Raw genomic sequence first — 24,431 nt, 5'->3', positions numbered from 1 at the left:
GTCTTGGATTGAATCCTGGCCCATAACATATGTCTTGGATTGAATCCTGGCCCATAACATATGTCTTGGATTGAATCCTGGCCCATAACATATGTCTTGGATTGAATCCTGGCCCAACTCAGCTTTACGTGAACGCATCAGGTGCCATTAAAGCACTTGAAAACAGAGTTCCAACGTGTGTGGTAGTATTTGTGTTCAGTATTTCTGGAGGTCTGTACTTTCAGTCTACAGGACCGTTCATGATGTCTTCTTCTTTAGCCTCTACACATACTCCTGATCGCAGGATCTTGATGCCATCGTGTGGCAGTGAAAATGTACTGGCAAAGTGTCAACTCTCCAAAGTATAATCTGCACATACCGACAATTGAATTTTGGATTTAACATTAACATACAGAACACATCAACTACTGACGATCCATCAGGGACCATGGTCTAGGCTGGAGGGGTTCAGGTGAAGAAGTAGAGCTGCTTCTCCCTCTCCATGTCAGTGTCTCTGTCATCATTGTTCACTAACTGCTCAGTCACCGGAGGTAGTGAGCGAGGCATAAGCTTCTTCCCCGTCTGAAAATGACAAAATTAATATTAGTGTCTGTGTCGATATGTCTATACACTGACGTCTGGTAAGGGTTGTCATGTATGATGTTTTCTTTTGTAAGGTCTGTCACCAACATTTAGTGTGTTGTGTTTTGTATTGTTGGGTGTTTGATTCACAGGTCTCTTGGTGTTAGCCTGAGCTCTCTCCAGGGCTTTACGCAGGCGCTCCTCTTGCTGCATCTTCTGCACACGAACCTTCTCCTCCCTTAGCCTGGAAACACAGACACATACAGTTTATTAGGTACACCACCCCATTCATTCCTACGGACAGTGAATCAACTTTGAGCTTGGTATGATCATCGTGATCATCAATGACCCTGGAGCAGTGGAAACGCACTCTCTGGAGTGATGAATCATCACGCTTCAGATCAAATCAAATGTTATTTGTCACATACACATGGTTAGCAGATGTTAGTGAGAGTGTAGCGAAATGCTTGTGCTTCTAGTTCCGACAATGCAGTAATAACCAACAAGTAATCTAGCTAACAATTCCAAAACTACTACCGTATAGACACAAGTGTAAGGTGATAAAGAATATGTACATAAAGATATATGAATGAGTGATGGTACAGAGCGGCATAGGCAAGAAAGTAGATGGTATTGAGTGCAGTATATACATATGAGATGAGTATGTAAACAAAGTGGCATAGTTAGTGGCTAGTGATACATGTATTACATAAGGATGCAGTAGATGACAAAGAGTACAGTATATACGTATACATATGAGATGAATAATGTAGGGAACATTATATTAGGTAGCATTGTTTAAAGTGGCTAGTGATAAATTTTACATAATTTCCCATTATTAAAGTGGCTGGAGTTGAGTCAGTGTGTTGGCAGCAGCCACTCAATGTTAGTGGTGGCTGTTTAACAGTCTGATGGCCTTGAGATAGAAGCTGTTTTTCAGTCTCTCGGTCCCAGCTTTAATGCACCTGTACTGACCTCGCCTTCTGGATGATAGCGGGGTGAACAGGCAGTGGCTCGGGTGGTTGCTGTCCTTGATCTTTATGGCCTTCCTGTGACATCGGGTGGTGTAGGTGTCCTGTAGGACAGGTAGTTTGCCCCCGGTGATGCGTTGTGCAGACCTCACTACCCTCTGGAGAGCCTTACGGTTGTGGGCGGAGCAGTTGCCGTACCAGGCGGTGATACAGCCCGACAGGATGCTCTCGATTGTGCATCTGTAGAAGTTTGTGAGTGCTTTTGGTGATAGGCCAAATTTCTTCAGCCTCCTGATGTTGAAGAGGCGCTGCTGCGCCTTCTTCACGATGCTGTCTGTGTGGGTGGACCAATTCAGTTTGTCTGTGATGTGTACGCCGAGGAACTTAACTTACTACCCTCTCCACGACTGTTCCATCGATGTGGATAGGGGGGTGTTTCCTCTGCTGTTTCCTGAAGTCCACAATCATCTCCTTAGTTTTGTTGACGTTGAGTGTGAGGTTATTTTCCTGACACCACACTGCGAGGGCCCTCACCTCCGCCCTGTAGGCCGTCTCGTCGTTGTTGGTAAGCAAGCCTACCACTGTTGTGTCGTCCGCAAACTTGATGATTGAGTTGGAGGCGTGCGTGGCCACGCAGTCGTGGGTGAACAGGGAGTACAGGAGAGGGCTCAAGAACGCACCCTTGTGGGGCCCCAGTGTTGAGCATCAGCGGGGTGGAGATGTTGTTGCCTACCCTCACCACCTGGGGGCGGCCCGTCAGGAGGTCCAGTACCCAGTTGCACAGGGCGGGGTCGAGACTGATGACGAGCTTGGAGGGCACTATGGTGTTAAATGCCGAGCTGTAGTCGATGAACAGCATTCTCACATTGGTATTCCTCTTGTCCAGATGGGTTAGGGCAGTGTGGTTGAGATTGCATCGTCTGTGGACCTATTTGGGCGGTAAGCAAATTGGAGTGGGTCTAGGGTGTCAGGTAGGGTGGAGGTGATATGGTCCTTGACTAGTCTCTCAAAGCACTTCATGATGACGGAAATGAGTGCTATGGGGCCTTAGTCATTTAGCTCAGTTACCTTAGCTTTCTTGGGAACAGGAACCATGGTGGCCCTCTTGAAGCATGTGGGAACAACAGACTGGAATAGAGATTGATTGAATATGTCCGTAAACACACCAGCCAGCTGGTCTGCGCATGCTATGAGGACACGGCTGGGGATGCCGTCTGGGCTTGCAGCCTTGCGAGGGTTGACACGTTTAAATGTTTTCCTCATGTCGGCTGCAGTGAAGGAGAGTCCGCATGTTTTAGTTGCGGGCAGTGTCAGTGGCACTGTATTGTCCTCAAAGCGGGCAAAAAAGTTCATTAGTCTGCCTGGGAGCAAGACATCCTGGTCCGTGACGGTGCTGGTTCTCTTTTTGTAATCCGTGATTGACTGTAGACCCTGCCACATACCTCTTGTGTCTGAGCCGTTGAATGGAGATTCTACTTTGTCTCTATACTGACGCTTAGCTTGTTTGATTGCCTTGTAGAGGGAATAGTTACACCGTATGTATTCGGTCATGTTTCCAGACACCTTGCCCTGATTAAAAGTAGTGGTTCGCACTTTCAGTTTCACGCGAATGCTGCCATCAATCCACGGTTTCTGGTTTGGGAATGTTTTAATCGTTGCTATGGGAACGACATCTTCAACGCACGTTCTAATGAACTCGCACACCGAATCTGCGTATTCGTCAATGTTGTTGTCTGACGCAATACGGAACATATCCCAGTCCACGTGATAGAAGCAGTCTTGGAGTGTGGAATCAGATTGGTCGGACCAGCGTTGAACAGACCTCAGTGTGGGAGCTTCTTGTTTTAGTTTCTGTCTGTAGGCAGGGATCAACAAAATGGAGTCGTGGTCAGCTTTTCCGAAAGGGCGGTGGGGCAGGGCCTTATATGCGTCGCGGAAGTTGAAATAGCAATGATCCAAGGTTTTTCCCGCCCTGGTTGCGCAATCGATATGCTGATCAAATTTAGGGAGTCTTGTTTTCAGATTAGCCTTGTTAAAATCCCCAGCTACAATGAATGCAGCCTCCGGATATATGGATTCCAGTTTGCAAAGAGTCAAATAAAGTTCGTTCAGAGCCATCGATGTGTCTGATTGGGGGGGAATATATACGGCTGTGATTATAATCGAAGAGAATTCCCTTGGTAGATAATGCGGTCTACATTTGATTGTGAGGAATTCTAAATCAGGTGAACAGAAGGACTTGAGTTCCTGTATGTTGTTTTGGCCACACCACGTCACGTTAACCATAAAGCATACGCCCCCGCCCCTCTTCTTACCAGAAAGATGTTTGTTTCTGTCGGCGCGATGCGTGGAGAAACCAGCGGGCTGCACCGTCTCCGATAGCGTCTCTCCAGTGAGCCATGTTTCCGTGAAGCAAAGAACGTTACAGTCTCTGATGTCCCTCTGGAATGCTACCCTTGCTCGGATTTCATCAACCTTGTGGTCAAGAGACTGGACATTGGCGAGGAGAATGCTAGGGAGTGGTGCACGATGTGCCCGTCTCCGGAGTCTGACCAGAAGACCGCTTCGTTTTCCCCTTTTTCAAAGTCGTTTTTTGGGGTCGCCGGCTGGGATCGATCCCGTTGTCCTGGGTGAAAGGCAGAACACAGGGTCCGCTTCGCGAAAGTCATATTCTTGGTCGTACTGATGGTGAGTTGACGCTGCTCTTATGTTCAGTAGTTCTTCTCGACTGTATGTAATGAAACCTAAGATGACCTGGGGTACCAATGTAAGAAATAACACGTAAAAAAAACAAAAAACTGCAGTTTCCTAGGAACGCGAAGCGAGGCAGCCATCTCTGTCGGCGCCTATAGGTTTACACACCATCTGGAAGTCCGACGGACTAATCTGGGTTTGGCAGAGACCTGGAGAACGCTACCTGCCCCAATGCATAGTGCCAAATGTAAATTTTGGTGGAGGAGGAATAATGGTCTGAGGCTGTTTTTCATGGTTCGGGCTAGGCCCCTTAGTTCCAGTGAAGGGAAATCTTAATGCTACAGCATACTATGACATTCTAGACAAATATGTGCTTCCAACTTTGTGGCAACAGTTTGGGGAAGGCCTTTCCTGTTTCAGCATGACAATGCTCCTGTGCCCAAAGCGATGTTCATACAGAAATATTTTGCCGAGATCGGTGTGGAAGAACTTGACTGGCCGGCACAGAGCCCTGACCTCATCCCCATCGATCAACTTTCGGATAAATTGGAACGCAGACTGCCTTCCCAGAAGAGTGGAGGCTGTTATAGCAGCAAAGGGGTGACCAGTTCCATATTAATGCCCATGATTTTGGAATGAGATGTTCGACGAGCAGGTGTCCACATACTTTTTGTAATGTAGTATATGTTACCCAACTGACTGACTACTGATATGTTACCCAACTGACTGACTACTGAAATGTTACCCAACTGACTGACTACTGAAATGTCAGCGAACTGACTGACTACTGATATGTCAGCTAACTGACTGACTACTGAAATGTTACCCAACTGACTGACTACTGATGTCAGCTAACTGACTGACTACTGATACGTCAGCTAACTGACTGACTACTGAAATGTCAGCTAACTGACTGACTACTGATATGTTATCTAACTGACTGACTACTGATATGTTATCTAACTGACTGACTACTGATATGTTATCTAACTGACTGACTACTGATGTCAGCTAACTGACTTACTACTGATATGTTATCTAACTGACTGACTACTGATATGTTATCTAACTGACTGACTACTGATGTCAGCTAACTGACTGACTACTGATATGTTACCTAACTGACTGACTACTGATATGTCAGCTAACTGACTGACTACTGATATGTCAGCTAACTGACTGACTACTGATATGTTACCCAACTGACTGACTACTGATATGTTACCCAACTGACTGACTACTGATATGTTATCTAACTGACTGACTACTGATATGTTATCTAACTGACTGATTACTGATGTCAGCTAACTGACTGACTACTGATATGTTATCTAACTGACTGACTACTGATATGTTATCTAACTGACTGACTACTGATATGTTATCTAACTGACTGACTACTGATATGTTATCTAACTGACTGACTACTGATATGTTATCTAACTGACTGACTACTGATATGTTATCTAACTGACTGACTACTGATATGTTATCTAACTGACTGACTACTGATATGTTATCTAACTGACTACTGATATGTTATCTAACTACTGATATGTTATCTAACTGACTGACTACTGATATGTCAGCTAACTGACTGACTACTGATATGTTATCTAACTGACTGACTACTGATATGTCAGCTAACTGACTGACTACTGATATGTTAGCTAACTGACTGACTACTGATATGTTATCTAACTGACTGTACTCTTGATGACCCACCTGAGTCTCCTCTCCTTCTCCTTGGCCTTCTCGGCCATGAGCACACGGCCCTTGGGAACCAGCTCCATGTTCTCCAGCAACTCCCCCAAGCGGCCCTCGATGTTGGTCAGCATCTGTAGCGTGGTCAGGTTGGCCCCACTCTCCCCCGCATAGCTCCTGTACACCTCGGCCACCTTCCTGCCCAGGGCCTCCAGCATCACATCCTGTACAGAGGGATAATGGAAGTCAGTCAGTCAGTCAGTGTAAGAGCCATTTGAGGGTGATCAAGTTCAACTTCACTGCTTCACACTCCCACCATACCTAATTTTCTCTATATTAGGTCTGTATGGTGACTTTGCCCAAGTAGAGTTCACTCTGTGTACTGTATGTGTGTATACATATGAATGCAAGCAGTTGTGTGTGCTGTCTGTTTGTCTGTCTGTCTGTGAACAGTTCATGTTTACCTGGTCCTCTGCCTTGTATTTCCCAAAGGAGAAGAGTCGCGATTTGAGCTCCAGCTCAGCAGCAGTGTCCTTCTCTCTCTGGATGGCATGGGTAATTATGTCAATCTGCTGGGTCAGCTGCTCTGTCTCCTGGTCCCTGGATACACACACAATGTTTAAAATGACCAATTTTGAATGCTTTGCATTCATGCATTCTCGACAGTATGCTCCTTCAGGTGTTCTTTGAAGATCGTTCTTGTATAAACAAGAGAATGCACGGTATTTTTAATAAACGCCAACAGATTATGCTACTCGAGGTAATGGCAGTTTGAATACAGGTAGTTCAATCACTATCGCCACTACAATGGTTCTTCCTTCAAAAGTTTTGGCGTACTGCAGCACAGCTTGCGAGGTGCCACAGAATGAAATGGCACGTTATACGTAGTGTCAGACATTGTTGCCAGAATGACGCAATTTACCACAATCTGACACCATCTACCACAAACGATTGCGGCATAAGATCCTAAATTTTAAAGGAAGGACCACTGTATATAGATGTGAGGACATAAAGTCGCTGGGCTCTCTAACATCTTGTTGCGAGTGTTGTCCAAAGTGTGTTTGAACTCCTCCATGGTCTCCTCCGTCTCTCTGGAGTTCTGGATCAGAGTCAGGTTCTGCTTCTCCAGGTCTGTCAGCAGGTCCAACAGCTGCTGAGGGTCAGTGAAGAACAGCTCCGGCTCCTGTGGGGTAATACATACACACAGTGAACCTTTACTTAGGTCAACGTTAAGGCTACTTTGACACCAGGTGAATGATATAGCATAAAACGTATCTGACCTCATATTCAGGCAGTTTGCTCTCATCCACCGGTACTGTAACTTCCTTCCTAAAACACAACCAAAATGTTTTATTTATTTTTATTTTATTTCACCTTTTATTTAACCAGGTAGGCTAGTTGAGAACAAGTTCTCATTTACAACTGCGACCTGGCCAAGATAAAGCAAAGCGGTGTGACACAAACAACAACAGAGTTACACATGGAATTAACAAAGATACAGTCAAGTCAATAATAAAGTACAGAAAGTCTATATACAGTGTTTGCAAATGAGGTAGGATAAGGGGGTTGAGGCAATAAATAGGCCATAGTGGCGAAATTATTACAGTACGATGAATTAAACACTGGGGTGATAGATGTGCAGAAGATGAGTGTGCAAGTAGCGGTACTGGGGTGCAAAGGAGCAAAATAAATAACAATATGATGATGAGGTAGTTGGATGGGCTATTTACAGATGGGATATTTACAGATGGGCTATGTACAGGTGCAGTGATCTGTGAGCTACTCTGACAGCTGGTGCTTAAAGCTAGTGAGGGAGATATGTCTCCAGCTTCAGTGATTTTTGCAGTTCGTTCATTGGCAGCAGAGAACTGGAAGGAAAGGCGGCTGAAGGAGGAATTGGCTTTGGGGGTGACCAGTGAAATATACCTGCTGGAGCGCGTGCTGCGGGTGGGTGCTGCTATGGTGACCAGTGAGCTGAGATAAGGCGGGGCTTTACCTAGCAACAACTTATAGATGACCTGGAGCCAGTGGGTTTGGCGACGGATTTGAAGCGAGTGCCAGCCAACGAGAGCATACAGGTCACAGTGGTGGGTAGTATATGGGGCTTTGAAGACAAAACGGATGGCACTGTGATAGACTGCATCCAATTTGCTGAGAGTGTTGGAGGCTATTTTGTAAATGACATCGCCAAAGTCAAGGATCTGCAGGATAGTCAGTTTTACGAGGGTATGTTTGGCAGCATGAGTTAAGGATGCTTTGTTTGCGAAATAGGAAGCCGATTCTACATTTAATTTTGGATTGGAGATGCTTAATGTGAGTCTGGAAGGAAAGTTTACAGTCTAACTAATTCTAAGTCACAACCGTCCAGAGTAGTGATGCTGGATGGGTGGTTAGGTGTGGGCAGCGATCGGTTGAAGAGCATGCATTTAGTTTTGCTTGCATTTAAGAACAGTTGGAGGCCATGGAAGGAGAGTTGTATGGCATTGAAGCTTGTCTGGAGGTTAGTTAACACAGTGTCCAAAGAAGGGCCAGAAGTATACAGAATGGTGTCGTCTGCGTAGAGGTGGATCAGAGAATCACCAGCAGCAAGAGCGACATCATTGATGTATACAGAGAAAAGAGTCAGCCTGAGAATTGAACCTTGTGGCACCCCCATAGACTGCCAGAGGGCCGGACAACATGCCCTCTGATTTGACACACTGAACTCTGTCAGAGGAGTAGTTGGTGAACCAGGCGAGGCAGTCATTTGAGAAACCAAGGCTGTTGAGTCTGCCGATAAGAATGTGGTGATTGACAGTGTCGAAAGCTTTGGCCAGGTCGATGAATACGATAATGTCTCTTTTCGATGGCGATTATGATGTCGTTTATGACCTTGAGCGTGGCTGAGGTGCACCCATGACCAGCTCGGAAACCATATTGCATAGCGGAGAAGGTACTGTGGGATTCTAAATGGTCAGTGATCTGTTTGTTAACTTGGCTTTCAAAGACCTTAGAATGGCAGGGTAGGAAATATATAGGTCTGTAGCAGTTTGGGTCTAGAATGTCTCCCCCTTTGAAGAGGGGGTGACCGCGGCAGCTTGCCAATCTTTGGGAATCTCAGACGATACGAAAGAGAGGTTGAACAAGCTAGTAATAGGGGTTGCAACAATTTTGGCTGATAATTTTAGGAAGAGAGGGTCCAGATTGTCTAGCCCTGCTGATTTGTAGGGGTCCAGATTTTGCAGCTCTTTCAGAACATCAGCTATCTGGATGTGGGTGAAGGAGAAATGGGAGAGGCATGGGCAAGATGCAGTGAGGGTGCAGGGCTGTTGACCGGGGTAGGGGTAGCCAGGTGGAAAGCATGGTCAGCCGTAAAAAAATGCAACTTAAAATTCTCAATCATCCCGGATTTATCGGTAGTGACAGTGTTTCCTAGCCTCAGTGCAGTGGGCAGCTGGGAGGAGGTGCTCTTATTCTCCATGTACTTTACAGTGTCCCAGAACTTTTTTGGAGTTTGTGATACAGGATGCAAATATCTGCCTTTGCTTTCCTAACTGCCTGTATATTAGTTCCTAACTTCCCTCAAAAGTTACATATCCCGGGGGGTTATTCGATGCTAATGCAGTACGCCACAGGATGTTTTGTGCTGGTCAAGGGCAGTCAGGTCTGGTGTGAACCAAGGGGCTATATCTGTTCCCGGTTCAATTTTTTTTTTATGAGGCGTGCTTATTTAAGATGGTGAAGAAAGCACTTTTAAAGAATAACCAGTGCATCCTCGACTGACGGAATGAGGTCAATATCATTCCAGGATACCCGGGCCAGGTCGTTAGAAAGGCCTGCTCGCTGAAGTGTTTTAGGGAGTGTTTGACATTGATGAGGGGTGTTCGCTTGACTGCAGACCCATTACGGACGCAGGCAATGAGGCAGTGATCGCTGAGATCCTGGTTGAAGACAGCAGAGATGTATTTGGATGGCAGGTTGGTTAGGATGATATCTATGAGGGTGTCCATGTTTACGGATTTGGGGTTGTACCTGGTGGGTTCATTGATAATTTGTGTGAGATTGAGAGCATCAAGCTTAGATTGTCGGATGGCCGGGGTGTTAAGCATGTCCCAGTTTAGGTCACCTAACAGCACGAGCCCTGAAGATAGATGGGGGGCAATCAATTTGCATATGGTGTCCAGGGCACAGCTGGGATCAGAATGTGGTCTATAGTAAGCAACAACGGTAAGAGACTTGTTTCTGGAGAGGTGGATTTTTAAAAGTAGAAGCTCAAATTTTGTCTATTCGTTTCCCTCTGCTGGTCTTATTAGGTTCTTTCCCTCTTTCTATCCCTCTCTCTCCCCCTCCCTCTCTCACTCTCTCGCTCTCTCTTCTCTCTATCGTTCCGTTCCTGCTCCCAGCTGTTCCTATTCCCCTAATCAATCATTTAGTCTTCCCACACCTGTTCCCGATCCTTTCCCCTGATTAGAGTCCCTATTTCTTCCTTTGTGTTCCGTTCCTGTCCTGTCGGTTCCTTGTCTAGAATTCACCGTGCTGTGTTTGTGTATCGCCCTGTCGTGTCGTGTTTTCCTCAGATGCTGCGTGGTGAGCAGGTGTCTGAGTCTGTCTGGTTCAAGTGCCTTCCCGAGGCAACCTGCTGTTCACCTGCTGTTCAAGATCGAGTCTCCAGTTTGTCCTCGTCATTTCGAGTGAAAGTTGTGTTTTTTGTTTGTATTTACTTTACTGGATTAATTCGCCAAGTCGCTTTTGGGTCCTCTTTCACCTGCATGACAGAAGGAACCGACCAAGGAATGGACCCAGCGACTTCAGACGCTCGTTACACTGCCGTCGAGATCCAGGAGCCATGCTCGGCAGACACGAGCAGGAATTGTCTGCTGCTCGCCATGCCGTGGAGAACCTGGCCGCTCAGGTTTCCGACCTCTCTGGACAGTTCCAGAGTCTCGTCTCGTGCCACCTGTTACTTCCTGGCCTGCCGAGCCTCCAGAACCTAGGGTTAATAACCCACCTTGCTACTCCGGGCAGCCCACTGAGTGCCGCTCCTTTCTCACGCAGTGTGAGATTGTGTTCTCTCTCAACCCAACACATACTCTAGAGAGAGAGCTCGGGTTGCTTACGTCATTTCACTCCTTACTGGCCGGGCTCGAGAATGGGGCACAGCTATCTGGGAGGCAAGGGCTGATTGCTCTAACAAGTTCCAGAACTTTAAAGAGGAGATGATTCGGGTTTTTGACCGTTCAGTTTTTGGTAGGGAGGCTTCTAGGGCCCTGGCTTCCTTATGCCAAGGTGAACGGTCCATAACGGATTATTCTATTGAGTTTCGCACTCTTGCTGCCTCTAGTGAGTGGAACGAGCCGGCGCTGCTCGCTCGTTTTCTGGAGGGACTCACGCAGTGGTTAAGGATGAGATTCTCTCCCGGGAGGTTCCTTCAGATGTGGACTCTTTGATTGCTCTCGCCATCCGCATAGAACGACGGGTAGATCTTCGTCACCGGGCTCGTGGAAGAGAGCTCGCATCAACGGTGTTTCCCTGCTCCGCATCGCAACCATCTCCCTCCTCTGGCTCAGAGTCTGAGCCCATGCAGCTGGGAGGGATTCGCATCTCGACTAAGGGAGGGAACGGAGGATCACCAACCGCCTGTGCCTCTATTGCGGAGTTGCTGGACATTTTGTTAATTCATGTCCAGTAAAAGCCAGAGCTCATCTGTAAGCGGAGGGCTACAGGTGAGCGCAACTACTCAAGTCTCTCCATCAAAATCCTGTACTACTTTGTCGGTCCATCTACGCTGGACCGGTTCGGGTGCTACATGTAGTGCCTTGATAGACTCTGGGGCTGAGGGTTGTTTCATGGACGAAGCATGGGTTCGGAAACATGACATTCCTTTCAGAGTTAGAAGCCTACGCCCATGTTCGCCTTAGATGGTAGTCATCTTCCCAGTATCAGATTTGAGACACTACCTTTAACCCTCACAGTATCTGGTAACCACAGTGAGACTATTTCTTTTTTGATTTTTCGTTCACCGTTTACACCTGTTGTTTTGGGTCATCCCTGGCTAGTATGTCATAATCCTTCTATTAATTGGTCTAGTAATTCTATCCTATCCTGGAACGTTTCTTGTCATGTGAAGTGTTTAATGTCTGCCATCCCTCCCGTTTCTTCTGTCCCTACTTCTCAGGAGGAACCTGGCGATTTGACAGGAGTGCCGGAGGAATATCATGATCTGCGCACGGTCTTCAGTCGGTCCCGAGCCAACTCCCTTCCTCCTCACCGGTCGTATGATTGTAGTATTGATCTCCTTCCGGGGACCACTCCTCCTCCGGGGTAGACTATACTCTCTGTCGGCTCCCGAACGTAAGGCTCTCGAGGATTATTTGTCTGTGTCTCTTGACGCCGGTACCATAGTGCCTTCTTCCTCTCCGGCCGGGGCGGGGTTCTTTTTGTTAAGAAGAAGGACGGTACTCTGCGCCCCTGCGTGGATTATCGAGGGCTGAATGACATAACGGTTAAGAATCGTTATCCGCTTCCCCTTATGTCATCAGCCTTCGAGATTCTGCAGGGAGCCAGGTGCTTTACTAAGTTGGACCTTCGTAACGCTTACCATCTCGTGCGCATCAGAGAGGGACGAGTGGAAAACGGCGTTTAACACTCCGTTAGGGCATTTTGAGTACCGGGTTCTGCCGTTTGGTCTCGCCAATGCGCCAGCTGTTTTTCAGGCATTAGTTAATGATGTTCTGAGAGACATGCTGAACATCTTTGTTTTTGTCTATCTTGACGATATCCTGATTTTTTTCTCCGTCACTCGAGATTCATGTTCAGCACGTTCGGCGTGTTCTACAGCGCCTTTTAGAGAATTGTCTCTACGTAAAGGCTGAGAAGTGCTCTTTTCATGTCTCCTCCGTTACTTTTCTCGGTTCCGTTATTTCCGCTGAAGGCATTCAGATGGATTCCGCTAAGGTCCAAGCTGTCAGTGATTGGCCCGTTCCAAGGTCACGTGTCGAGTTGCAGCGCTTTTTAGGTTTCGCTAATTTCTATCGGCGTTTCATTCGTAATTTCGGTCAAGTTGCTGCCCCTCTCACAGCTCTTACTTCTGTCAAGACGTGTTTTAAGTGGTCGGTTCCGCCCAGGGAGCTTTTGATCTTCTAAAAGAACGTTTTACGTCCGCTCCTATCCTCGTTACTCCTGACGTCACTAGACAATTCATTGTCGAGGTTGACGCTTCAGAGGTAGGCGTGGGAGCCATTCTATCCCAGCGCTTCCAGTCTGACGATAAGGTTCATCTTGCGCTTATTTTTCTCATCGCCTGTCGCCATCTGAGCGCAACTATGATGTGGGTAACCGTGAACTGCTCGCCATCCGCTTAGCCCTAGGCGAATGGCGACAGTGGTTGGAGAGGGCGACCGTTCCTTTTGTCGTTTGGACAGACCATAAGAACCTTGAGTACATCCGTTCTGCCAAGCGACTTAATGCCCGTCAAGCTCGTTGGGCGTTGTTTTTCGCTCGTTTCGAGTTTGTGATTTCTTACCGTCCGGGTAGCAAGAACACCAAGCCTGATGCCTTATCCCGTCTGTTTAGTTCTTCTGTGGCTTCTACTGATCCCGAGGGGATTCTTCCTTATGGGCGTGTTGTCGGGTTAACAGTCTGGGAATTGAAAGACAGGTTAAGCAAGCACTCACGCACACTGCGTCGCCGCGCGCTTGTCCTAGTAACCTCCTTTTCGTTCCTGTTTCCACTCGTCTGGCTGTTCTTCAGTGGGCTCACTCTGCCAAGTTAGCTGGTCATCCCGGTGTTCGAGGCACTCTTGCGTCTATTCGCCAGCGCTTTTGGTGGCCGACTCAGGAGCGTGACACGCGCCGTTTCGTGGCTGCTTGTTCGGACTGCGCGCAGACTAAGTCGGGTAACTCTCCTCCTGCCGGTCGTCTCAGACCGCTCCCCATTCCTTCTCGACCATGGTCTCACATCGCCCTAGACTTCATTACCGGTCTGCCTTTGTCTGCGGGGAAGACTGTGATTCTTACGGTTGTCGATAGGTTCTCTAAGGCGGCACATTTCATTCCCCTCGCTAAACTTCCTTCCGCTAAGGAGACGGCACAAATCATTATCGAGAATGTATTCAGAATTCATGGCCTCCCGTTAGACGCCGTTTCAGACAGAGGCCCGCAATTCACGTCACAGTTTTGGAGGGAGTTCTGTCGTTTGATTGGTCCGTCCGTCAGTCTCTCTCCGGGTTTCATCCCCAGTCTAACGGTCAAGCAGAGAGGGCCAATCAGACGATTGGTCGCATACTACGCAGCCTTTCTTTCAGAAACCCTGCGTCTTGGGCAGAACAGCTCCCCTGGGCAGAATACGCTCACAATTCGCTTCCCTTCGTCTGCTACCGGGTTATCTCCGTTTCAGAGTAGTCTGGGTTACCAGCCTCCTCTGTTCTCATCCCAGCTTGCCGAGTCCAGCGTTCCCTCCGCTCAAGCGTTTGTCCAACGTTGTGAGCGCACCTGGAGGAGGGTGAGGTCTGCACTTTGCCGTTACAGGGCACAGACTGTGAGCCGCCAATAAACGCAGGATTAAGAGTCAAGGTATTGTTGCGGCCAGAGAGTGTGGCTTTCCACTCGCAACCTTCCTCTTACGACAGCTTCTCGTAAGTTGACTCCGCGGTTCATTGGTCCGTTCCGTGTCTCCCAGGTCGTCAATCCTGTCGCTGTGCGACTGCTTCTTCCGCGACATCTTCGTCGCGTCCATCCTGTCTTCCATGTCTCCTGTGTCAAGCCCTTTCTTCGCACCCCGTTCGTCTTCCCTCCCCCCTCCCGTCCTTGTCGAGCGCACCTATTTACAAGGTACATAAGATCATGGACATGCGTTCTCGGGGACGGGGTCACCAATACTTAGTGGATTGGGAGGGTTACGGTCCTGAGGAGAGGAGTTGGGTTCCGTCTCGGGGCGTGCTGGACCGTTCACTCATTGATGATTTCCTCCGTTGCCGCCAGGATTCCTCCTCGAGTGCGCCAGGAGCGCTCGGTGAGTGGGGGGTACTGTCATGTTTTGTCATTTATTATCTTGTCTTGTCCCTGTGCTTCCCATTCTATTCGTTTCCCTCTGCTGGTCTTATTAGGTTCTTTCCCTCTTTCTATCCCTCTCTCTCCCCCTCCCTCTCTCACTCTCTCGCTCTCTCTTCTCTCTATCGTTCCGTTCCTGCTCCCAGCTGTTCCTATTCCCCTAATCAATCATTTAGTCTTCCCACACCTGTTCCCGATCCTTTCCCTGATTAGAGTCCCTATTTCTTCCTTTGTGTTCCGTTCCTGTCCTGTCGGTTCCTTGTCTATTTTCCTCAGATGCTGCGTGGTGAGCAGGTGTCTGAGTCTGTCTGGTTCAAGTGCCTTCCCGAGGCAACCTGCTGTTCACCTGCTGTTCAAGATCGAGTCTCCAGTTTGTCCTCGTCATTTCGAGTGAAAGTTGTGTTTTTTGTTTGTATTTACTTTACTGGATTAAAGACTCTGTTTCGCAATGGGAATGGAGCTAGGCACTGCAGGGCCTGGATTAACCTTCACATCACCAGAGGAACAGAGGAGGAGTAGTGTAAGGGTACGGCTAAAGGCTAAAAGAACTGGCCGTCTAGTATGTTCAGAACAGAGAGTAAAAGGAGCAGATTTCTGGGCACGGTAGAATAGATTCAAGGCATAATGTACAAACAAAGATATAGTAGGATGTGAATACAGTGGGGGTAAACCTGTGCATAGAGTGACGATGAAGGAGATATTGTCTGTCGAAAAATCATTTAAACCAGGTGATGTCACCGCATGTGTGGGAGGTGGAACTAAAGTGTTAACTAAGGCGTATTGAGCAGGGCTAGAGGCTCTACAGTGAAATAAGGCAATAATTACTAACCAAAACAGCAATGGACAAGGCATATTGACATTGGGGAGAGGCATGCGTAGCCAAGTGATCACAGGAGTCCAGTGAGTGGCTGCAGACAGCTAGCGGGCCGGGGATAGCAAGTTAGCAGAAGGGCCTTTGAGGGAAGTTGCGATGGAAGAAAGTCTGTTGTGGCCCCCTCGTGCTGTGACGTCGGCAGACGGATCAATAGGGCTCCGTGGGGTAAACCAGGCCAATTGGCAAAATAGATATAGTGGCAAAAGAACATGTCCGTTGGACATCTTAAGCGAACAGTCCGATGTGCTCTAGACAGCTAGCGGGCTAGCCGGGAGATGCGCCTAGCAGATGGGCCTAGCAATGGTTAACTGACTACAAGCTAGTAGCCAGTTAGCTGGCTAACTTTTGATGGGTGTTCCGGTTCTTAAGTATTAAAAAAATAGCAGATCCCTACCACATTGGGTGAGGCGGGTTGCAGGAGAATATATCCAGTCTGTAGATGGAAAGTGATATTTAAATATATATGAAATATATATGAAAAAAAACAAGGAAAAACTATATTTACACGGGACAAGACAAAACAAATGTTCGACTGCTATGCCATCTTGGTTAGAGACATAAGGACATAGGCATCAGTGGAGGCTGCTGAGGGGAGAACAGCTCATAATAATGGCTGGAACAGGGTTAATGGAATGGCATCAAACATATGGAAGCCATGTGTTTGATGTATTTGATACCATTCCACCTATTCCGCTCCAGCCATTCCCATGAGCCCGTCCTCCCCAATTAAGGTGCTACCAACCTCGTGACAGGGATACAGTTATCAAATCAAATTGTATTTGTCACAGATACAGTTAAACGATGCAACAGAGACATCTCAACAACACTCTTGAACAGGGCTCTCCAACCCGGTTCCTGGAGAGCTACCGCCCAGTAGGTTCAGTCCAACCCTGTTTCTGGAGAGCTCCTGTCCTGTAGGTTTTCACTCCAACCCTAATCTAGCGCACCTGATTCTAATAATTAGCTGGTTGACAAGCTGAATCAGGTTCGTTACAACTGGGGTTGTAGGGAACAGGGGGATATCTCTCTAGGAACAAGGTTGGCGAGCCCTGCTCTGGAGTAATGATCCTGTACTGGGGCTCCACTCACGGCTTGATGCTCTCTCTGGTTCCCATCATACTCTGTCTCTGGGGAGCCCTGGGGTCACATACAGGAGGCAGGTCCCTGGCCATACTCTCTTTACCTGAACAGAGAGAACATAGATCTCTAATGAACCAGACCCATAATCACAGTCTGTCAAATGTGACTGGTGTGATATGATGTGACAACTACTGTAATTGACATACGTCTGCCGGGTTTGGCTGGCCCAGCTAGCTGAGCCTCCCTCTCCTTGATGGCAGCTTTGATCTTGTCCACCATGACCCTGCGAGCCTGCTGTCTCTCCTGCCACTCTGTAGGGGACAGCTTCAGCAGGAAGCCATTGTACAGGGTGTACTCCTTCAGGATCTCCTCGTTCTTGGAGATGTCACTGTGGACACGTATGAACATGTGCCATCATGCTCAATTGCATGTATGCAATAACATTTGTAAAGCTTACACCCACCACAAACAATGGCACACATCCAGAAGCCATCACACAATGTATGTCAACTTATGCATAACTCATGCACAGTACATAGTAAAAGAAAGGACCCTTTACTGTCTGCCATACTACCTTTTTACTGCCACCATTTTGCCTGCGATCCTCTTGATCTCTGCAACCTTCTCCAGTTTGGCTTTGGTCTCGTGTTCAGCACTACAACAGTCAACACGAATGATGATTTAAAGGAAGCACATGGAGGGAAATACAGTCTTCTGGTTGGTTCAGTCATTCAAAATATATCTTATTGTTATTATTCATAATAATCATTATACCCATAAAACAAACACTGTAAAATCACACAATATGAAAACGGTTTTGTAGAGACAGTGGACTGTAGTCTGGTACATTTTGATTGCCTCCACTGAGTTCTTGTCATTCTCCTCGAGGAACTCGTCAAACATGGCCGTGTCCTCGTCCAGAAATGTCTCCGCCTGCTGCAGCCTGTTCTCTTCCTTGGTGGCCACCTCAGCCAGCTTGTGAATCACCTCCCTCTTCACAGCCAGGGAGTACTGGGGAGAAAGGGTTAAAGGTCAGTGACCACAGGAAGGAAGGAGAGGAGATGAGAGACTTTGCGTTCAAAACAGAGAACAGGTCCAAGTAAGAACGGAGACGGAGAGTGTTTATTGTTTTGTTGGTATAGCAATGGAAAGACGCAACAGGAAAGGTGTAACGGCTCTCCTCTTCATCTGATGATGAGGAATAGGAATCATCGGACCAACACGCAGCGTGGTAAGTGTTCATAGTAAATTTAATTAAATAAACTGAACACTGAATGACCAAAAAACAACAAAGAGAGTGAACGACACAACAGTCCTGTAAGGTGAAAAAACAGGAAACAAACACCCACGAAACAGGTGGAAAAAGGCTACCTAAGTATGATTCTCAATCAGAGACAACTAACGAACCATACCAGGCCAAACGCAAAAACACAACATAGAAAACGGAACATAGACAACCAACTTACGCCCTGACCAACCAACTTACGCCCTGACCATACTAAAACCAAGACATAACAAAGGAACTAAGGTCAGAACGTGACAAAAGGTCACATTTGAAGAGATGATTTGCGTCTTCTCCATGCTGTGATATGCTAATACTGTACATGTAATAAGTTAAAGAGCTGCCTCTCCCTTGAGGCAAACAGACTCCTCAGTGAAGGAAGTGACTGGAGTTTTGTACAGTCTGGAGAGTGAGTAATCTCAGGAAATGTAAATGTCTGCGGCACTGGGACTTAAGAGGGTGAAATGTGATGCCAGGGGACCTATTAGACATGCAGCCTGGGGATTTGATGCCTTTCAAGTAAGCTACTGCCTCAAAGTGTTTTCATGTTCATGTAGCTATTTACTTTCTCTGAAATCGTTAGGACTGGACAACAACTAGCATATCCTGATGTAATTCTGCCCTTTTTCCTTATTTTATTTTTTTTTACATCTTTTTATGAGGCTGTGGAAAGAATTAAGGGACGAAAATGTGTGTTTTTAAAGGAACAATGCAGGTTTTGTCAGAGCTTGGGTAATAGGTCAGACAAGCTTAGCTCAGGGAAACTTTGGGCAAATATAAACGGAGCCTTCAAGCAAAAAGGGGACGCACACGAAGCTGAACCAAGCCATGCGCTGTGTTACCAATAACAGCAATCGCGCCTTTCTGTTTTTCCACTTACCTCATCTCTGAACTGATTAACGTATAAAACAGCTTTTGTTGTTGTTATTAACTCTGAAGCTCAGAAGCCTGGTTTGAATGATTAGAAAAGATATACTCCAGAGGTGAAAACAACAATGCCATGTTAACTTCTGGAAGTGCATTGATATGTCTTTTGGGTTTTGTGAGTGTGAGACAGTAATCATTCATAACTGGACAGTGGTTGGTTTGGTGTACTAAACATTATGTAATTTCTTACCTCAATAAGAAACATCTCTCTCTTCTTAGTGATGTACTCACTAATATTCTCCCTGTCATTTGAGTCTGATGAGGGAACAAACTCTCATTGATTACTGCCTGTCCTTTTAGCAAACTTTTATGCTAACACAAATACTTTTATGCTAACACAAATACTTTTATGCTAACTCAAATACTTTAATGCTAACACAAATACTTTTACGCTAACTCAAATACTTTAATGCTAACTCAAATACTTTAATGCTAACACAAATGCTTTTATGCAAACTCAAATGCTTTAATGCATAACTCAAATACTTTAATGCTAACTCAAATACTTTAATGCTACCTCAAATGCTTTTATGCTAACTCAAATGCTTTTATGCAAACTCATACTTTGAGGCAAAGACAGGAGATTGAATACATATGAAATCCCTTTGACTTTAGATACAGGACCGTCTTTGTTCTCTTCTCTAAATGGTTAGGGTTAGAATTAGGAGAGCAGGTCCAATATGAGAGGACACGTTTTCTCTGGAGCATCATCACTACAGTAACACAAAACACTTTTTGTCTTGGAAAATAGCAATAACTAAGTAATCCTGATGAGTGAGGAAACGTATCAATTAAAGAGAAATTTGCAGAAAGGCAGAATGGAATTGGAGAAAGTCAGAGTTGCACATCCATTATGATATTCTGAGAGAGCAACTTGGCATATATAAGGCAATTAGAAATGCCAGGCGGGCTTAGTTAAAGTGGTAAATGATCTTAGAGCCAACACAGATGCCAAACAGCTCTCTGTCCTTGTACTCTTGGATTTAAGTGCTGCATTCGACACTGTTAATCATGATGTCCTTCTGAAAAGACTGGAGAGGTGGGTGTGCCTCTCTGCTCGAGTTCTAAATTGGTTTAGGACCTATTTAACCTGTCAAGAGTTTTTTGTCACCCTTCCTGAATACAATTCCAAGAAAATATATATCACGTGGCGTTCCACAAGGTTCGATTTTGGGTCCGGTACTGGTCAGTTTATACTGTATAAGTTAGCCCTTGGCCGCGTTATCAGAAAGCATAGCATTGATTTTCATTGTTACGCAGACTATACACAACTTTACATTTGTGGCACCAGAGGATTTTAGTTCCACAGATCAATTATTAGACTGTATTAGTGATTTAAATAATTGGATGGCTCACAACTTCCTCCAGCTAAATCAAGACAAGACCAGGGTATTTATTGTTGGAGCCAAAGCACAGAGAGAGAATTTGGCTTCACATTTTACTTCACTGGCAATAAAGATAAAACACCAGGTAAAAAACCGAGGTGTCATTTTAGATACTGAACTCAATTTTGAAATCACACATTAGGAATGTGACCAAAATAGCTTTTTACCACCTGAGAAACATTGCAAATGTGTGTCCGTTTCTCTCTCAGGTTGATACAGAGAGACTCATCCATGCTTTTATTACAAGCAGGCTTGAATACTGTAATGGTCTCATGTCTGGTCTACTCAAGAAAGCCATTGGTCAACTGCAAAACATACAGAATGCTGCAGCACGGGTACTGACCAAGACCAGATGGAGAGCACACATTAAACCAGTTTTAAGATCTCTGCACTGGCTGCCAGTGAGTTTTAGAATTAGTTTTAAGATTCTTCTTTTGGTTTTTAAATCAATCCATGATTGTGCTCCCCAAAGCATCTCAGACATGCTTTTGAGTTATGTACCTAGTAGGTTCCTCGGGTCCTCTCGCACTGACCTTTTTAACTATCCCAAAGCCTTGGACCAAGACACATGAAGAGACCGCCTTTAGTTATTATGCCCTCAGCCTCTGGAATAGCCTGCCAGAGAACACGAGGGGGGCTAAAACTATGGTCATATTTAAAAGAGATCTTGAAACAAACCTTTTTAGGTTTGCTTTTCCTTAGTGTGCTTTTTAAACTCTCAGTTTTTATTGTTATTCTTTTGGTTTTTTCATCCTCTTCTGTTTGCTGTGTAGTAAATATTTCTGTTTTTATCTTCATTGTTTGTTTGTTGTTGTTTTTTTCCTGTGAAGCACATTGCGTTTCATTCTGAAATGTGCTGCATAAATAAAGCTTGATTTGATTTGATGATTTGATTTGGTCTTGGAAAACAACAGAGCATACATCATTTCATTATGCGTCAACAGTCAGATTCAGTAACTTGTCAAGTTATCAACTTATCCTCAATGTCTCTGGGGATAATCCTAGGCTTCCACTTAGTCATGCACTGATGTCAATTGGAGAATAAGTGAAGATTTGACTTCCGTGGAAGTTAGGATTCACCCCCCTGACCCTACAGTAAAATGACTCAGAGAAGCATCATAATATACTGGTCATCAGAGCCATGTATTCGAGAGTTAGGATTTTGAGGTCTCTGCATTATGATGTATTTATATTACCTACATTCCATGACAGCCATGTTAGCTCTCCATGGGCAATATTGACCTATAGCAGTTCACAGAATCTTCTAAATTTCAAACAATGCTATGTACAAGATTCCAAATACTGATAATGAATGGAGGAATTAAGGGAAATGCTCAAAGGTGCTAACATGGCCTCTGTTCTAAAAGTTGTCCAAACTCTCTAAATAAATGGCTCTGGTGGTCATGAAAGGCCTGATGGGCACTCACTCAGGACGGCAGCTTTCCTCCATGCCGGATCATCCCTGAGGGTGGACACAGCCTTGCTGCAGGAGGTGGAGTCCACCTCATTCTGCCCCTGCCTCAGCTCCTGCCTCAGGTTAGCCTGCTTGGCCTGTATCCTCCCAGCATAAGTGGACTTCTCATGGACCTTCAGCGTCTTCTGTCGCTGGCGCTCCTATGGTTCATCACACAAATGAGCATGGTCAAGATGGCATGTTGAAAGATGGCACTGAGGATCAGAGTTTGATGAAATATTATGGTCAGGTCCACAGTCACAGTGGAAAAGGATCACGAATGCAATGAAACCCTGAAACCCTGAGTCAAACAGAGAATGTTCAAACACTACAGACGACACAACATGACTTCTTCACCAGCTTCCTTTGTTCATTTTCCTTGTTTCTCAGGAGGAAGATGTTGTCTGCCGGGAGTTTGAAGGGATTCCACCTCGCTGTCCTCACTTCTCTCTGTCTCTCTACATAAACATACATAAACATTTCCATACTTTACACAACCATACTGAACACTGGTTGTTGACCAGAGAGCTGTATCTCCATATATCTCTAGTTGTCTATAGACACTAATGCACCAGGATGTCAGGTCACCTGAGACTGGAGGCTTGGTGTCACTGCAGGAGATGAGAGGACCTGCTAGTCTGAAGGCTGTTTGTTTCTCTATAGATAGTGTGGGTTAGAGTGGGGGTTAGAGTGGGGGTTACAGTGGGGGTTAAAAACAAAAACAATTGTATTTGTCACATGTGCCGATTATAATTGGTGTAGACTTTACAGTGAAATTATTGTTAAAATAAAATAGTAACATGAGGAATACACAAGAATGGAGCTATATACGGGGGTACCAGTACCAGATCAATGTGGAGCTATATACAGGGAGTACCAGTACCAGATCAATGTGGAGCTATATACAGGGAGTACCAGTCCCAGATCAATGTGGAGCTATATACAGGGAGTACCAGTACCAGATCAATGTGGAGCTATATACAGGGAGTACTAGTCCCAGATCAATGTGGAGCTATATACAGGGAGTACCAGTACCAGATCAATGTGGAGCTATATACAGGGAGTACCAGATCAATGTGGAGCTATATACAGGGAGTACCAGTACCAGATCAATGTGGAGCTATATACAGGGAGTACCAGTACCAGATCAATGTGGAGCTATATACAGGGAGTACCAGTACCAGATCAATGTGGAGCTATATACAGGGAGTACTAGTCCCAGATCAATGTGGAGCTATATACAGGGAGTACCAGTACCAGATCAATGTGGAGCTATATACAGGGAGTACCAGATCAATGTGGAGCTATATACAGGGAGTACCAGTACCAGATCAATGTGGAGCTATATACAGGGAGTACCAGTACCAGATCAATGTGGAGCTATATACAGGGAATACCAGTACCAGATCAATGTGGATCTATATACAGGGAGTACCAGTACCAGATCAATGTGGAGCTATATACAGGGAGTACCAGTACCAGATCAATGTGGAGCTATATACAGGGAGTACCAGTACCAGATCAATGTGCAGAAGTACCAGGTGTTTGAGGTAGATACATACATGAAGGCAGGGTAAAATGACTCGGCATCAGGATAGATAATAATGAGGTAGATACAGTATGTACATGAAGGCAGAGTAAAGTAACTAGGCATTAGGATAGATAATAATAAGGTATTTGAGGTAGATATGTACATGAAGGCAGAGTAAAGTAACTAGGCATCAGGATAGATAATAATAAGGTATTTGAGGTAGATATGTACATGAAGGCAGAGTAATGTGACTAGGCATTAGGATAGATAATAATAAGGTATTTGAGGTAGATATGTACATGAAGGCAGGGTAAAGTGACTAGGCATCAGGATAGATCATAAGAAGAAGAAGAATAAAGAGTAGCAGCATGTAATGAGTCTACAAGTGTGTGTGAGTGTCTGTAAGTGAGGTTTTGGTTGATCAATAGCAGCATAGGGAATAGTGTAATTTCAGTGTTACAAAGTAGCTTACCATTGTGCCTACCTGTTTGTGCAAACTGAAATGTAAACCATAACAAAGCTGCCACCCTCTACTGTTTGGGTAAAAAGCTCAGGGATGGGGCTGGAGAAATGTAGCCAAGTTCATAGAGATCCATGAGATCCAAATGATGGTTTGAACCATGTTTGGAAGGTAGGCCTACCATCCACAGTGTGTGTTTACAATTACAGTGTTTACAAACATTGGAGTAAAACAAACTTATATTTTCGTTTCTAATGGGGTAAGACAATTGAACTGCACTATCTAGACCTCTCTTCACCCTAGAATTATATTATATTGTATTCTACAGTCACCGCGCATATTGCCTACTGTAGTGACACTGAGCGTCAGACCCAGTAGACGGCTTTCTCACTTACTATAAATTGCTGGGGGTCTGTCTTCGATGCTGTCCGGGGACTCCGCTCCCGCGGTATCCTTCACAGACATCTCTTCTTGAGCATCCAT

The 24,431-nt window shown here is 45.7% G+C and overlaps 1 protein-coding gene across 1 annotated transcript; it reads right to left on the bottom strand.

Annotated features, from left to right (window-relative positions):
* Nucleotides 1-447: 447 nt before the first annotated feature.
* LOC124017973 (cilia- and flagella-associated protein 100-like) lies at nucleotides 448-24,431 on the bottom strand. The gene is made up of 15 exons (XM_046333219.1): nucleotides 24,344-24,431; nucleotides 22,546-22,614; nucleotides 22,315-22,415; nucleotides 21,932-22,118; nucleotides 19,310-19,374; nucleotides 17,758-17,921; nucleotides 17,485-17,565; nucleotides 17,117-17,298; nucleotides 16,920-17,013; nucleotides 7,211-7,259; nucleotides 6,962-7,113; nucleotides 6,395-6,530; nucleotides 5,952-6,154; nucleotides 712-805; nucleotides 448-561 (listed from the first exon to the last, which is right to left on the bottom strand). Exons 1-15 carry the CDS (start codon nucleotides 24,429-24,431, stop codon nucleotides 448-450), a joined length of 1,779 nt encoding a protein of 592 aa, XP_046189175.1.

Source organism: Oncorhynchus gorbuscha, linkage group LG03, assembly GCF_021184085.1.
Source record: "Oncorhynchus gorbuscha isolate QuinsamMale2020 ecotype Even-year linkage group LG03, OgorEven_v1.0, whole genome shotgun sequence".
Taxonomy (NCBI): domain Eukaryota; kingdom Metazoa; phylum Chordata; class Actinopteri; order Salmoniformes; family Salmonidae; genus Oncorhynchus; species Oncorhynchus gorbuscha.
Note: the sequence above shows the minus strand (reverse complement) of the source record. Positions and strands in the feature narration are given on the sequence as shown.

Excerpts from the sequence above, each read along its gene's own strand:
- LOC124017973 (XM_046333219.1), bottom strand. The coding sequence starts at position 24,431 with ATGGATGCTCAAGAAGAGATGTCTGTGAAGGATACCGCGGGAGCGGAG. Across the intron at positions 7,114-7,210 it reads GCAAACTGCCTGAATATGAG|GAGCCGGAGCTGTTCTTCAC; the intron begins GTCAGATACGTT and ends ATTACCCCACAG. Across the intron at positions 806-5,951 it reads GAGAAGGAGAGGAGACTCAG|GCTAAGGGAGGAGAAGGTTC; the intron begins GTGGGTCATCAA and ends CTGTGTTTCCAG.